The sequence below is a fragment of the Symphalangus syndactylus genome, chromosome 20 (genome assembly GCF_028878055.3).
Source record: "Symphalangus syndactylus isolate Jambi chromosome 20, NHGRI_mSymSyn1-v2.1_pri, whole genome shotgun sequence".
In the NCBI taxonomy this organism is placed as follows: domain Eukaryota; kingdom Metazoa; phylum Chordata; class Mammalia; order Primates; family Hylobatidae; genus Symphalangus; species Symphalangus syndactylus.
The window spans coordinates 59813387-59828203 of NC_072442.2; the positions used below are offsets into that span (position 1 = coordinate 59813387).

Below are 14817 nucleotides of genomic sequence, written 5' to 3' on the forward strand. Positions count from 1 at the left end.
GTTTTTGTAGTAGAAACTCTTGGAATTAAGACTTGGCCAATCCCGGCCAGGCATGGTAGCTCACACCTGTAATTCCAGCACTTGTGGAGGCTGAGGTGGGGGGATCACTTGAGGTCAGGAGTTCAAGACCAGCCTGGCCAACATGGCGAAACCCTGTCTCTACTAAAAATACAAAAAATTAGCAAGGCATGGTGGTGCACACCTGTAGTCCCAGCTTCTCGGGAGGCTGCGGCACCAGAGGGAGGCTGAGGCACGAGAATTGCTTGAGCCCAAGAGGCAGAGGTTGCAGTGAGCCAAGATTGCACCACTGCACTCCAGCCTGGGCGACAGAGCAAGACTCTGTCTGGAAAAAAAAAAAAAAAAAAAGACTTGACTAATTCTTTTTGGCTGGTAGGAATAAGTTAGAAGGTTTTGTAAGGAGCAAGAATAAAAGGCCGGGCGCGGTGGCTCACGCTTGTAATCCCAGCACTTTGGGAGGCCGAGGCGGTCGGATCACGAGGTCAGGAGATCAAGACCACGGTGAAACCCCGTCTCTATTAAAAAATACAAAAAATTAGCCGGGCGCGGTGGCGGGCGCCTGTAGTCCCAGCTACTCGGAGGCTGAGGCAGGAGAATGGCGTGAACCCGGGAGGCGGAGCTTGCAGTGAGCCGAGATTGCGCCACTGCACTCCAGCCCGGGCGACAGAGCGAGACTCTGTCTCAAAAAAAAAAAAAAAAAAAAAAAAAAAAAAAAAAAAAAAAAAAAAAAGAATAAAAACAGTTATGAAGCAGTGGGCTTGGAAAATTCTAACCAGCAAGGAGGAATTCGTTGGCAGTATTGCAGTTGTGGGATTCTTGCGAGGAAATGTGACAGGTAGGTAATTTCTGCTCTAAAACAGCAACTGTCTGTCTTTTCTTAAGACACTCCCACTCCTGATACCGCTGTTTGCTGGAGTGAATGAATAATTCGAAGTGTTTTTCTTATTTTTTCCATCACCTTCAATTGCTTCTCTTTCCCAGGAGAGTCCTATAGCTACCCCTGCAAGCCATTATAAAAGGACTCCAGAGAAACAATTACAGATTATTTCTAGGAAATACCCAGTTAATAGTTAATTTACTCAACAAACACATCCTCAGGAGGCCTGGAGTCTGTTGGTCACTTGGTTGTGCCAACAAAAATGCCTGGGCCATGATCCCTGCTCCTGAGGAACTCAGAGTCTAGGTGGGAGCGCAGCCGTGTGAGTGGACTGTCAGAGTGGAGCATCAGCACTGTTAGTGGGGCCCAGGAGACTCGGAGGCCATTCTGGTGCTCTGGAATCCAGGGATGAGATGTCCAGTAGTGGGTAGTCCCCAGAGGAGTGCAGCACGCAAGGCACTTGGATTTGGTTGAGGAAAAGCCGCTAAGTTCTGAGTCTGGGAGTCCTTTGTCAAGATCTAAAATGCAGCTTCGGTAGCGCGGTGGGGTAGAAAGCCGACTGTTGGAAGACAGGAAGTCAGTAATAGGAACGTTTGCCTGTGGACCCTGAGAGTTTCATAAGGAGTAGAAAAATATCAGTTGTCTGTCAAAGGAACAGCAAGGTAATGAGCTTCATTTGGCCCTGGGGGTTGTTTTTGGCAGGGAGGGGGTTGAGGGTTTCTGTGTTCCTGAAGGAGAGTGAGAAATTGAAAATAGCAGAGTGAAGGCGAATGGGAACTGGGTCTCAGACCCTGCTGTGGGGCTGAGGAGGTGGCAGGGTGTAGTGGGAAGCCCAGGATGGTCATGAGGTGAGGGCTTCACAGATCCAGAGTCATCTCCAGGCCCTGGAGGAGGCGGGCCATAAATGAGAGACATTGACAACCCCATTGTAGCTTTTGAGTGCTGCACTCCATTGTGGCAAAGTGGAGGGAAGGAGGAGAAAAATTACCTTGGGGACTGGGGAGAAATGTTTCTTCTGTGACATATCAAAAAGAAAACAAGAGAGTAGCTCCTAAAGGCACGATAAAGAGCAGCAGCACAGAGAAAACGGGCCCTTCTATCTACAGTCTTCATTGCCTCAGGAAAATCGGTTTCTTAGTGTGCGCAGTGTGGGTATATGGCTGAGTGGCAGCAGGAGAATGTGCAGGGCAGCATCCGTGAAGAAAGTCAGTGCAGGAACTGGTGCCAGGGGCCTGAGGTGGGCTGAGCAGGCCAACAAGCCAGTGTGGCTTCAAGCGGCCAGAATGGCTTCCTTGTGCGTTTCACCCAGGACTTGATCGATGCATCCATTCCCTATCCTAGACAAAGAAGAACACGGGCCTTTAGAAATGCTTCTTATGACAACAGCCATTCAAGCACTTTTTTCTTTACATCATAAGTTTTTCTTATTGTTCTTCAGGGCCTTTGCCAAGAAGCAGCAGCAACTGAGTGCCTTAAAGGTCTTGCAGCGGAACTGTGCCGCGTACCTGAAATTACGGCACTGGCAGTGGTGGCGAGTCTTCACAAAGGTGAGCTTGGCTCACTTCTTTCCAGATCCCTTTCAAATAGCAGAGTCTGATCAGGAAAAACCCATAGGAAAGAGCTGGAATGATAAACTGCTTAATTTTGTCATAGGTGAAGCCGCTTCTACAAGTGACTCGCCAGGAGGAAGAACTTCAGGCCAAAGATGAAGAGCTGTTGAAGGTGAAGGAGAAGCAGACAAAGGTGGAAGGAGAGCTGGAGGAGATGGAGCGGAAGCACCAGCAGGTGTGTGCAGTGACCTTGTAACTCACACTTGGCCCTGCATCCCTATGAGATCTTGCACTGATAGCAACCCCCACACATTTCATTATGAATAATAGCTATACCCACCATATCATCTTATTTTATGTGAGGCCTTTTCACTCATTTCCAAATTGTACACATTTTGCCAACAGAGTTAACAGATACATTCTGCCTTGCATTTTAGATTTGTAGAAGTTAAAATCAACCTTACCTCTTGCATCTTTGCTTTTGTTATTCTTGCTGTCAAGCATGTACTTAACACCTGTTTTCAATGAGGCTCCCAGTACTGTCACCTTCCTGTGTCTGTTTATGAGGGGAAATAGAAAAATAGTCAAAGGACGAGATGCTTGAGTAGAGGTCACCACCTGTACCTCTCTAGCAGCAGTGGTCTTGAATGTGTGTCCCTCTTCTGGGAAGTTTTCTTCATGGACAAAGCTGAGGCTCAGGAGATGTTTGTTGTGGCAATAATAGAATTATAGTGTTCAAGGCCAAAAATATTAACAATAATGGCCAAGGATATCACTTACTACCAAACAGGCATTAGTAATCACCATGGACTTTATGGCATTTGAATAATATTTTCACTCTCCTATTTATCTGTCCCTTGTAAATTACCTTCATAGATGAACTATAATGAATTTAATATGTATTATTCACAGTAACTTGAGACAACAGGAACAACCAAAATATTTTCATCTCACTTGCTTTGCTATAGACAAAAACGTATTTGAAAGTTCTTCCCGTGATGTCACATGTTTTTATCTCCCAGTTTCTTGGATATGCATTGACCATTGAAATCACGGTGAATATATACTGTGTACGTATGTAATAGGGGCAAATCACAGACACTTTATTGTGATTGCAGCTTTTAGAAGAGAAGAATATCCTTGCAGAACAACTACAAGCAGAGACTGAGCTCTTTGCTGAAGCAGAAGAGATGAGGGCAAGACTTGCTGCTAAAAAGCAGGAATTAGAAGAGATTCTACATGACTTGGAGTCTAGGGTTGAAGAAGAAGAAGAAAGAAACCAAATCCTCCAAAATGAAAAGAAAAAAATGCAAGCACATATTCAGGTATGTATAATAATTTTTACTTAGGAGCATATTTTGGATTTTCAGATGGATCTGTTGAATAAACAGAAGTTAAGTGTTTGGATTCTGAAGTCTACAGAGAAGCAAAAGGGTTCTGGGTTATCAGAAGCCACCCTTAGAAAGATGACCATCATTTGAAACACACCTATAATAGATTTTCTTTGAACACAGATTTGTCATTTTGAATAGGAATCTTTTTTATGTTCTACGTGGCGTCTTACAGTTTGCAAAGAGATTCAGTCGCAAACCTCCCAGGATCTGTAGCATTCTGTAGAAGACCTAACTTGTTCTTCATGTTGTCAGTGATTCTGTTGCTCACTCCATTCATTAGATAGACATCTACTATGTGGTTTGGCTAATAAGAAACGCTCGGCACTGACATAGGAGGTGGCCAACAGTCAGAATGAGAATTTTTAAAAATTAGCCCTTCCCTGGTACTTAACTTTCTTTTTGAAATACAGGCTGTACTCATGAGGCACAATTTTTGGATTCTGATCGAAACAGAAATGTGCCTTTTAAATGGTCTTTATATTTTAGAGGTACAGCCTGAAGGTTTTACAAGTGAAATATGATGTCTGGGATTTGCTTCAAAATAACCCAGGGGGAGAAGGGAGCAGGTGGAGGCACACATGAAATGGAATTGACTATGAGTTGATGCTTGTTAAGGTCAGGGTGATGCTTCTGTGTGGGGCTCATTATTCTGGTCTGTGTGCTTATATGTGTGTTTGAAATTTTTACAAGAAAACACTCATTTTTTGCCATGGTTTCATTCTAAAATTAACAATGAGTAAATTATTTAGCCAGAGTTACTCTTGAACATTTCCTTAAGTTGGCCATGTGTTGATTTGTACAACCCTAGTTTTGGTTTTTTGAAGTTTGTTTTTGTTTTTGTTTTTTTGTTCTGTTTTTGAGACGGAGTCTCACTTTGTTGCCCAGGCTAGAGTGCAATGGCGCAATCTCGGCTCACTGCAACCTCCACGTCCTGGGTTCAAGTGATTCCCTTGCCTCATCCTCCTCAGTAGCTGGGATTACAGGCGCCTGCTACCATGCCCAGCTAATTTTTGTATTTTTAGTAGAGATGAGGTTGGCCAGGCTGGTCTCAAACACTTGACCTCAGGTGATCCACCCACCTCGGCCTCCCAAAGTGCTAGGACTACAGGCGTGAGCCACTGTGCCCGGCCTGGGTTTTTTTTTGTTTAACTTTTTTATTTCTTTCTTTTTTTGGAGGGGGTGGGAGCTTCCCACCAGAAACCAGAAAGCCTGCTAGACAAATTCTAAAAGAGCTGTAACACTTTATTTTTCTTTTAATTTTTATGCGTGTGTGTGTATATGTCTGTATATATGGAGTACATGAGATGTTTTGATACAGGCATGCAGTGTGTAATAATCACCTCATATAAAATAGGGTAATCTATCTGTGATCCTGTGTAGTAGCATGTTTATCATAAACAGTAATGAAGAGTATAAAGATCTGCATGTTCTAATAAAAATACATGTAAACTCTATACTCCCGCCCAGTTTGATGAGGTGCTTCTGCTATGAAAGGTACACTTGAACTGAGACAGCTCATTTCTCACGACCTGTACTATTTAAATTGTTGTTTTCATGTTCTCTTTCTCTCCTCTTTGGCCAAACATGTATATAGTTGGATTCAGCTAAATTAAATACACATTTGATGAGTGCTACTACATTATTCATGTTTGCCTGAACTTATCACTGTATGTCTTTTTATATAAATCGCATCTGTGACAATTTCCTGAAATTGCTGGTTGAAAGGAAAGGCTCATTTTCAAAGCTACGTTTTACCATGTTGGCTTCTAGAAGGATTGACCCAGTTTGTACTTTAGCCTGTAGCAGATACAAATGTCTGTTTCACATAACTGCATGTCATATTTTTTTAAATATCTTTGGCATTTTGAGAATCAAAAATCAGTATCTAGGCTGAGGCGGATGGATCATGAGGTCAGGAGATCAAGACCATCCTGGCTAACACGGTGAAACCCCATCTCTACTAAAAAAAAAAAAATCAAAAAATTAGCCAGGCGTGGTGGCGGGCGCCTGTAGTCCCAGCTACTCGGGAGGCTGAGGCAGGAGAATGGCGTGAACCCAGGAGGTGAAGGTTGCAGTGAGCCGAAGTGGCACCACTGCACTTCAGCCTGGGCAACAGAGCGAGACTCCGTCCCAAAAAAAAAAAAAAAATTACTATCTCATTGTAATGCATTCCTGTGCACAATGAATGTGTGGTCAAATCTCGAGAAAGTGGCGATACTGACTGTGTGTTCTTCACAAGGACCTGGAAGAGCAGCTGGACGAGGAGGAAGGGGCTCGGCAAAAGCTGCAGCTGGAAAAAGTGACAGCAGAGGCCAAGATCAAGAAGATGGAAGAGGAGATTCTGCTTCTCGAGGACCAAAATTCCAAGTTTATCAAAGTAAGAGACTGTTCCCACAAAAAGCTGATTTTAGTTACAGAAAATATTTATATAATATTATGTTGATACACTCATTGAAAGTGACCTCAAACAGAAAATTCTCAAGATTTTAGGTTCATTTACTGAATTTTCTCTGTAAGTCTCTACTTGTGTAGATTTCTAAAGACACAGGCACCACTGAATTTTTTAAACCTTATCAAATATCCTGATAATCTTTTAGACTTTCAGCATGTGCATTTTGTGCATAATGGTCACTCAGTGATGACTTGTTTCCATCTGTGCAAGCACTAATTCGTCCACCATTGGCTGTGGGACTCTGAATACCAGGCAGCTGGGCCAAGCTCCCGGGGTGGGTACCAAGACGTGTAAGCCTTCCTGCCCTTTTGGAGTACAGTTGTGTGTTGTTTAACGATGAGGACACATTCTGGGAAATGCATTGTGAAGTTATTTTATCCTCGTACAAACATTATAGAGTGTATTGACACAAACTAGATGGTAGAGCCTGCTATACATAACCTAGACTAGACGGTGTGGCCGATTGCTTCTAGGCCACACACTTGTACAGCATGTTACTGTCCTGAATACTGTAGGCAGTTGGAACACAGTGCTAATAAGTACTTGTATATCTAAACATATCCAAACAAAAGTCCAGTAAAAATATGATAGAAAAGGTACGGTAAAAATGATAGAAAAGATTTAAAATGGCACACCTCTATTGGGCACTCACCATGAATGCAGCTTGCAGGACTGGAAGCTGCTCTGGGTGAGTCAGTGAGTAAGCGCTGAGTGAATGTGAAGGCCTAGGACATTGCTGTACATGACTGCAGACTTTTATCAACATGGCACACTGAGGCTGCAGTACATTTATTTTAAAAATAGAGTAATTGCACTGTGGTGTTATGACAGCTCTGATGAAGTTTTCAGCTCCATGATCATCTTAGGAGACCACTGTTGTGTATCCGGTTCATCATTGTCCAAAACACCATTCTGCAGCACATGACTGTGTACAGTCTGCTGGGGGAGGCAGTGCCAATAGTACTTGTTTTTTCTTGAGTCAAAGACAGTTGACCTTTATAAGGAATACAGAACCCAAGTGGTCAATTTGAGTGGCTTTTCTGAAGCAGTCTATTTTTCCTGTCCAGGAAAAGAAACTCATGGAAGATCGCATTGCTGAGTGTTCCTCTCAGCTGGCCGAAGAGGAAGAAAAGGCAAAAAACTTGGCCAAAATCAGGAATAAGCAAGAAGTGATGATCTCAGATTTAGAAGGTTAGTGTTTGGGGCTAGAGAAATCAAAGACTAGGACATGTGAGTGTTTAGCTTTTACTGTAATCAGAACATGCAAAAATAAAAAATACACATGATGATTACTAACAATAAGGACCTTCAGTTTGGGTTGACTTATTAAAATAGGTCCCTTGGTTGGGCATGGTGTCTCAGGCCTGTAATCCTAGCACTTTGGGAGGCTGAGGCAGGAGGATCTCATGAGGCCAGGAGTTTAAGACCAGCCTGGGCAGCATAGTGAGACCCCACCTCTACAAAAAATTTACAAATTAGCCTGGCGTAGTGGTGCGCATCTATAGTCCCAGCTACTTGGAAGCTGAGTCAGCAGGATTGCTTGTGCCCAGGAGCTCACCATAGTGAGCTGTGATCGTGCCACTGCACTCCAGCCTGGGTGACAGAGGCAGCAGAATTGCTTGCGCCCAGGAGCTCACTGTAGTGAGCTATGATCATGCCACCACACTACAGCCTGGGTAACACAGCGAGACCCTGTCTTTAAAAAATAATAAAAAGGGCTCTTGGGCTCTTAAGGTTATTTTATGTTGCCTTGAAATGATGATAAAATGGTTTTCCTTTTTCTTTTTCTTTTTTTTTTAAGACGGAGTTTCACTCTTGTTGCCCAGGCTGGAGTACAATGGCGCAATCTTGGCTCACTGCAACCTCCACCTCCTGGGTTCAAGCGATTCTCTTGCCTCAGCCTCCCAAGTAGCTGGGATTACAGGCATGTGCCACCACATCTGGCTAATTTTGTATTTTTAATAGAGATGGGGTTTCACCATGTTGGTCAGGCTGGTCTCAAACTCCTGACCTTAGGTAATCCACCCACCTTGGCCTCCCAAAGCGCTGGGATTACAGACATGAGCCACGGCGCCAGTCCTGGTTTTCCTTTTTTAACTTTGGTACTGTGGTAAAAGATACTGCCCTTTGGTGGGCATGGTCAGGGTTAAATTGTTTGGGTCCTACAGACCATTGTGTTTAATCTAAAGCTGCATTAAAGTGCCCAGATTTTACCTCACAAAGGGACTGGCCAGTGACATAAAAGCTGGCAGATACAGAGAAGACACTGCTGAGGGCCAAGCCACAGTGTAGTATCAGGAAATCCTAGGACATTACAGCTTCTGCAAAAGAAATAAGAAAAGAGGATGGAAGTTGGAAAGAGCAGCTAGAGACTGGTACCATCACTAGGGGGAGGGAGCTCTGTGCAGGCGCCTGCAGGCAGGTGCCCACTCTTTGATAATGTGTGCGTTTATGATAGGAAGATGATAGGGTTGGCTTTTTAAAAATATTTGGGGTTTTGTTTGTTTGTTTGTTTTAGTATAAACAAAAGAGGGAATGTCAGTATGAAATTACTTTCATAAACCATTTGTACTAGTATATGGTTCTTCTGCTGAGGAAGTACCCATAAGCACATGTGCTTTTTTTACTCACCTGTTTGATCAGCCTGTGACACTCGGTCTCATCCTCTCAGCAAATTGGTTCCTGGTGGAGAACACAAAGGCATACAGGTCGTTGCAAGGAAATAAATCATTCAGTGAAATAGATCACTAAGGCTAACTGAGAGATCGCTGCAGAATTTTAGAGGGGAGGATGGAAAAGAGGCCTGGCCCTCTCTGCCCACTCTTCTGTCTCCTGTCTCCCAGTACTCGAGAACGGCAGTTTTCTTGGTTCAGATCAGGGGTTCCCATGGAAAAGGGAATGGGGTGACAGGCAGCTACGATTGCTGCCCCAGCACCTGCTGAGCCACTTTGCAAACCTGGGCACAGCGATGGGTTTGATGTGAGAGGATTCCAGGTCCCTTCGGCTCTCACAGTGTGGTCTCACCTCCCATGAAAGGACATTCTTAGGACACTCAACTTCTTCCTTAAAATTCCCTCCCCACACTAATTTATCTCCCCTCCAGATCTCGGTGGGTTTGAAATGACTGAGCAGTTGGCATCAGGGCATGACCATGTCATCAGGGCAGTGACAAGCTTTTGAATAAAATGGCTTATTTTCAACTTGGATCAGTCTGAATTTTAGTTTATTCCTGTGGTGAGTCACTCGGTGTGTTGAAGAGCTTCTTATGTCTTGCCTTAAAGAACGCTTAAAGAAGGAAGAAAAGACTCGTCAGGAACTGGAAAAGGCCAAAAGAAAACTCGACGGGGAGACGACCGACCTGCAGGACCAGATCGCAGAGCTGCAGGCGCAGATTGACGAGCTCAAGCTACAGCTGGCCAAGAAGGAGGAGGAGCTGCAGGGCGCGCTGGCCAGGTCTGCGGCCCCGCAGCTGCGCTGCACGGGAGCCCCTGGGGCTGAGTTTCAGCAGACTTTGTTATGTTCGGGAGCATCCAAAAACCCTGGGAGAGTGAGATGGGGTTTACTTGCTGTTCGGTGTGGCCTGAGAAAGTGAAAAGCCCAGGCGTACAGAATTTGTGTCAGGGCAGCAAGAAAGTCTCATAAAACCATCTCAGTATTTATACTTTAAAATGACAAATTATATTATGAAACCCTTGGAAATTCACACCAGAACAAATTATTTCAGTATAACAAATGTTTTGGTCTCTGTACATTACAGATTAACTGTAGTATGTTTTTTTATTTATTTATTTATTTTGACATGGAGTCTCACTCTGTCACCCAGGCTGGAGTGCAGTGGTGCAATCTCGACTCACTGCAACCTCCACCTCCCGGGTTCAAGCAATTCTTATGCCTCAGCCTCCCGACCAGCTGGGATTACATGTGTGCACCACCACAACGGCTAATTTTTGTATTTTTAGTAGAGATGGGGTTTCACCATGTTGGTCAGGCTAGTCCCAAACTCCTAACCCCAAGTAATCCACCCACCTTGGCCTCCCAAAGTGCTGGGATTACAGGCATGAGCCACCATGCCCGGCCTATAGTATGTTTTAGAACTTGAAGGGAAATCACTTTTCAGAAATTATATTTCTCCACTGACAGCATGATTCAATAAGCAGTTCTAAACCATTCAGTTTAGAATGCAAATCAGATGTAATAAATGTATTTATGTCTCATGTTTCATTTCTTTATAAAGAATAACTATTTGGCTACATGGTTGTAATACTTGGAGTTTATAATGTGTTACAATCAAAATCTTATAAGAAAAATTTCCCTTACCTCAAACGTCCCAACTATTCCCAATCAGAAAAATCTTCCAACATTTTAAACCACAGACATAAACAAAAAGATGCCCTATGGAAGAGCGGCACCTGGAGGGTGTGAGGATGAGAGCCTCTTTCTTCCACTGTGTTCTCGGAGCATCCCTGGTTTGGCTGGGTTCCGGTGTGATGAGGAGGTCACGCCTTCATAGTTAGAAGCAGATTTTTAACTATAACAGCCTTTGACTTCAGAGAAAATGTTTTCAGCCTTTGAGTTCAGAGAAAATGTTTTCATATTCTAAGGGCTAAAGTAAGGGTGTCCTACCTTTTAATGGAGAAGCATGGTCGTTTGGAAAGGGCGCTGGGCTGGAATCTAGTTCTGGCTCTGCCATTACCATTAGCTTTGGGGCCTTCAGCAAGTCCCCTACCCGAGGCCCTCCTCCTGCCCTAGCAGGTGCTGAGCATCTGCACCAGCCTCAGGCCCCAGGAGGAGGGATGTGGGACTGGGGTCTCCTTGTGGAGAGGTGCTCGGGGGTTGGGGCTCGCCTGAGAAACAGGCCATCCGGGTGCCGTCTCTGAGTGCCTCTTGTGCCTGGGTGTTTTAACAGAGGTGACGATGAAACACTCCATAAGAACAATGCCCTTAAAGTTGTGCGAGAGCTACAAGCCCAAATTGCGGAACTTCAGGAAGACTTTGAATCCGAGAAGGCTTCACGGAACAAGGCCGAAAAGCAGAAAAGGGACTTGAGTGAGGAACTGGAAGCTCTGAAAACAGAGCTGGAGGACACGCTGGACACCACAGCAGCCCAGCAGGAACTACGGTGAGTGTGGGAGAGGAAGCAGGGCCCGAGCGCTCGCCAACCTCTCCACCGAGCCTGTGCAGAAATGCCTGGTGTGCTTGCTGTCTTTGGGAGGTGGTGTGCTTTTCCTCATGATGGCAGGTGGAACGGTGATTAAATGGTAATGGTTAGAAACAGACCAGCCTATGGGTAGAAATACCTGTGCAGGGGTGGGCGGGTAAACCAACAGACTGAGGGACACAGAGTGAGATGGATGTGATCAGAAAAGCTGTGGTCAGTGATGGATGTCTAGGGAGAGACAGTGACAACTACACAGAGCGGGGGGCAGCGAAAAGAGATTTATAGATAGGACCAGAGGGAGAAGGGTAAACACAGGAATAGGAGGAGATACCCAGGAGGCCAGGCACGTATGCTGGCAGTGCCAGGTGGTGTGAACGGTATAGGTAACCAGCTGAAAAGGGAAGGGTGCCTTCACAAGGGTGAGAAGAAGGCTGGTGCAGGCACTGGGACAGAGTGTGCAGTGGGCAGAGGCATATGCAGCATCACGAGCCAGCAGCCGGGGTGGGCACGAAAAAGGTGACAAGCATAGGTGAACATGGTCAGAGAAGGCTCCCGGGTAGAAAACTGCAGCGTGGCAGTCCGCGAGTCGCAGGAGAGCCTTAGCAGTGAGCCGGTACGCAGGCCTGGTGCTGGCCTGCGGCTCCCATGGACTCATAGGTGTCGTCACTGTGGAGAGCAGTGTGGGGGGTATGCCAGCTTGCTGTCCTGGCAGAGGCCATCTGCTCCCTCCCAGACTCACACTGCCAAGTACCTCAGGGCCACCCCAGGAGTCCCAGCCAGAAGGGAACCCTCGCACCTTGGCTGGCTGCAGGCGCACCTGCTGGCTCTTCCAGGGTGTGAATGATGGCAAGAATAGCCCATCACCCTGGGGAGTTGCTGAGGCCTGGAATAAAGCAAGAAGGACGGAGGGAATTGTTTATGAATGGAAGTGTGGCCAGAGAGGCAGAAAATGACCCACAGCAACCAGGAGGGAAATGGGTTGTGGTGAAAACCAGCGCGTTTCCCCAGAGGACAAGGATGTCATCAGCTGGGTCCACCCAGCAGCTGGAAACCTGGGCACTTGGTCGTGGAAAGAATGACATCATGGTATCCACAGAGCAGGCCAGCTCGGTAGAACAGCGAGACTGAGGTCAGATGGTGGGTGTGGGGAGGCTCTGCGTGCTGGAGAACAGAGGGGTGAGCCTTGGAATGTTTGCCATGATCCCGGCCATGAATATATACGGCTACGGCAGCCGGACAGAGGTTGGTTGGTTTTTGTCTTCAGCTTTTTCCCAGAGAGAGGAAAAACCCCATCTGAGCCAGGCATGGTTCGAGGCTTCCTACCCGACTTTTTTATTTTATTTTATTTTTTATTTTATATTTTTTTGAGATGGAGTTTCGCTCTTGTTGCCCAGGCCAGAGCGTGATGGTGCGATCTTGGCTCACTGCAACCTCCACCTCCTGGGTTCAAACGATTCTCCTGCCTCAGCCTCCTGAGTAGCTGGGATTACAGCATGCGCCACCACTCCTGGCTAATTTTGTATTTTTTAGCAGAGACGGGGTTTCTCCATGTTGGTCAGGCTGATCGCGAACTCCCAACCTCAGGTGATCCGCCCGCCTTGGCCTCCCAAAGTGCTGGGATTACAGGCATGAGCCACAGCGCCCAGCCCTTACCCCACTTTAGCAGAGTAACTGCTTTTAGTAGTTTAAGTCCTGGACTTCTCTTTGACATATCTGCTTTTATAAAATCTAGAAACCACTGAACTAGACTTGGCTGAACTCCCCACTCCCAGCTGGGCTTTTAACTACAATAGAAAATAAGGTTCTGATCATTTTTCCATCCAACCCTTGCAAAAAAATAAAGTGCGCATATTTATGAAAACCATGCCTATGCTCAGCTGTAGCATTCACTGATTCTGTTTTGCCTGCAGCTCAAACATGTCCTCCATTCTTGCTAAGGACCCTTAGAGAACGCAAACCACCCCCCCTGGGCCCTGGTTCTTCCCATGATTAGTATAAAGTAACAGTCCTCCGTAAATCATCTACTATTCTGCAGACTCACTGGCATTTTCACTCTCTTAAGGTCTTTTGATGAAAAACTAAAAGAAATTGGGTTGTTCAGCCTGGAGAAGAGAAGGTGAAGGTTTCCTTTGACCACTGGATTCAAGTAGGGATGAGGAACACACACACACACACACACACATTCAGCCTGGAGAAGAGAAGGTGAAGGTTTCCTTTGACCATTGGATTCAAGTAGGGATGAGGAACACACACACACACACACACACACACACACACTGTTTTCCCAAAAGACAGTGTGCTGCTAGTAGGAGAGATTTCCCTGGAGTCTGATCAGTGAAGCACTGGCCACTAGAGTCAGCTGAAATGATCTTGATGGGAGCCTGCAGAGGACAGGACCAGAGCAGCACGTCTTTGACCTCTGGCTGAGCCACTGGAACTTGGGGCTGAGCTAGGCTGGACCACAAAGAATCCCCAGTGATTCCTTCTGGCTGGGCTACATGCAACCATGGAGCTGGCAGCCACCAGGCCGTTCTCTTGGCACAGGGATCTCTCAGCCAGCCCCTGCGTCTCGTGACTCCATGAGAAGAGAGGTAAAGAGAGGGATAATGTGTCCACACGGGAATCAGTGTGTGAATCACTGTTCTAAGTTGTGGCATGTTATAAAGTATAGAGCAAGTTTGCTAGCGATGTGCTTCAGGATTAGTGTGAGGTTGTAGCTAATTCAACGGGGCTAGTATAGGTCTTAGCAGGAGCGCTGTTTACCTGACTGGCTTCAGTCTTCATCAAGCTCATGCTTAAACATGGTGCTCAGATGAACAAATTTAGAGTGACTCGCCACGGGGAGTAAGATTTCCAGAAAGTGAGTAACTCTGGTTATTCAAGTTACCCTGTATTCGTTACAGCCAATTTTAAAAATATTAGACAGCCATGGAAAGATATTTAATGCTAATGTGATCTTCATACCGTAAAGTGCAGGTTAGATAAAACCACAGTTTATGTCAGAATATTCCAATTCTATGCCCATGGACCTGCTGTGTTCTCATATCAAACATCAGAGACCCTTTCTGAACCCTTTGAGCTGCCTTTTAATTTTCCTGCCCCTCCAAAAGATAATGCCCTCCTCCCCAACCTTAAGCCATTTCCTGGTAGAGTTTTAGGAGGATGTTAGTTAATTGCGGCTTCTTCACATGAATGCTAAGAGTCTTGCTTTGTTACACTGCAACATCCTGATTCATTTGGCCTTTGCCACCCCTTCACTTTTGAAAATCTCTGGGAGACTCCCTTTTTCCAGTTTTATTCAAGTCTGTTGGGGCTATGGCAGGCAGTTTGGCATCTTGTGTTAACCAATTCCTGACCTCCAGTGAAAC

General features: G+C 45.6%; 1 protein-coding gene, 1 long non-coding RNA gene and 1 other non-coding gene across 10 annotated transcripts in view; 1 reads left to right on the forward strand and 2 right to left on the reverse strand.

Moving 5' to 3' along the window:
- The window catches only part of MYH10 (myosin heavy chain 10), a 163587-nt gene that overhangs the window by 121182 nt on the left and 27588 nt on the right, over positions 1 to 14817 (forward strand). For all 7 annotated transcript variants that reach the window (XM_063629436.1, XM_063629434.1, XM_063629431.1 and 4 more), the window contains 7 exons: positions 2334 to 2442; positions 2549 to 2680; positions 3564 to 3770; positions 6079 to 6216; positions 7359 to 7482; positions 9573 to 9744; positions 11198 to 11410. In XM_063629436.1, coding sequence (XP_063485506.1) covers positions 2334 to 2442; positions 2549 to 2680; positions 3564 to 3770; positions 6079 to 6216; positions 7359 to 7482; positions 9573 to 9744; positions 11198 to 11410 — 1095 coding nt within the window. The remainder of the gene's footprint in view (positions 1 to 2333; positions 2443 to 2548; positions 2681 to 3563; positions 3771 to 6078; positions 6217 to 7358; positions 7483 to 9572; positions 9745 to 11197; positions 11411 to 14817) is intronic.
- Positions 704 to 9410, reverse strand: LOC129470590 (uncharacterized). Of its 2 annotated transcripts, XR_010118259.1 has the most exons (5): positions 8923 to 9410; positions 8506 to 8612; positions 6944 to 7285; positions 2910 to 3001; positions 704 to 2232 (listed from the first exon to the last, which is right to left on the reverse strand). It is a non-coding gene; the product is annotated as an uncharacterized lncRNA (long non-coding RNA). The 2 variants fall into 2 exon arrangements; XR_010118258.1 differs by lacking the exon at positions 6944 to 7285.
- Positions 5021 to 5082, reverse strand: LOC129470822 (U7 small nuclear RNA). Its single transcript, XR_008653344.1, has one exon. It is a non-coding gene; the product is annotated as a U7 small nuclear RNA (small nuclear RNA).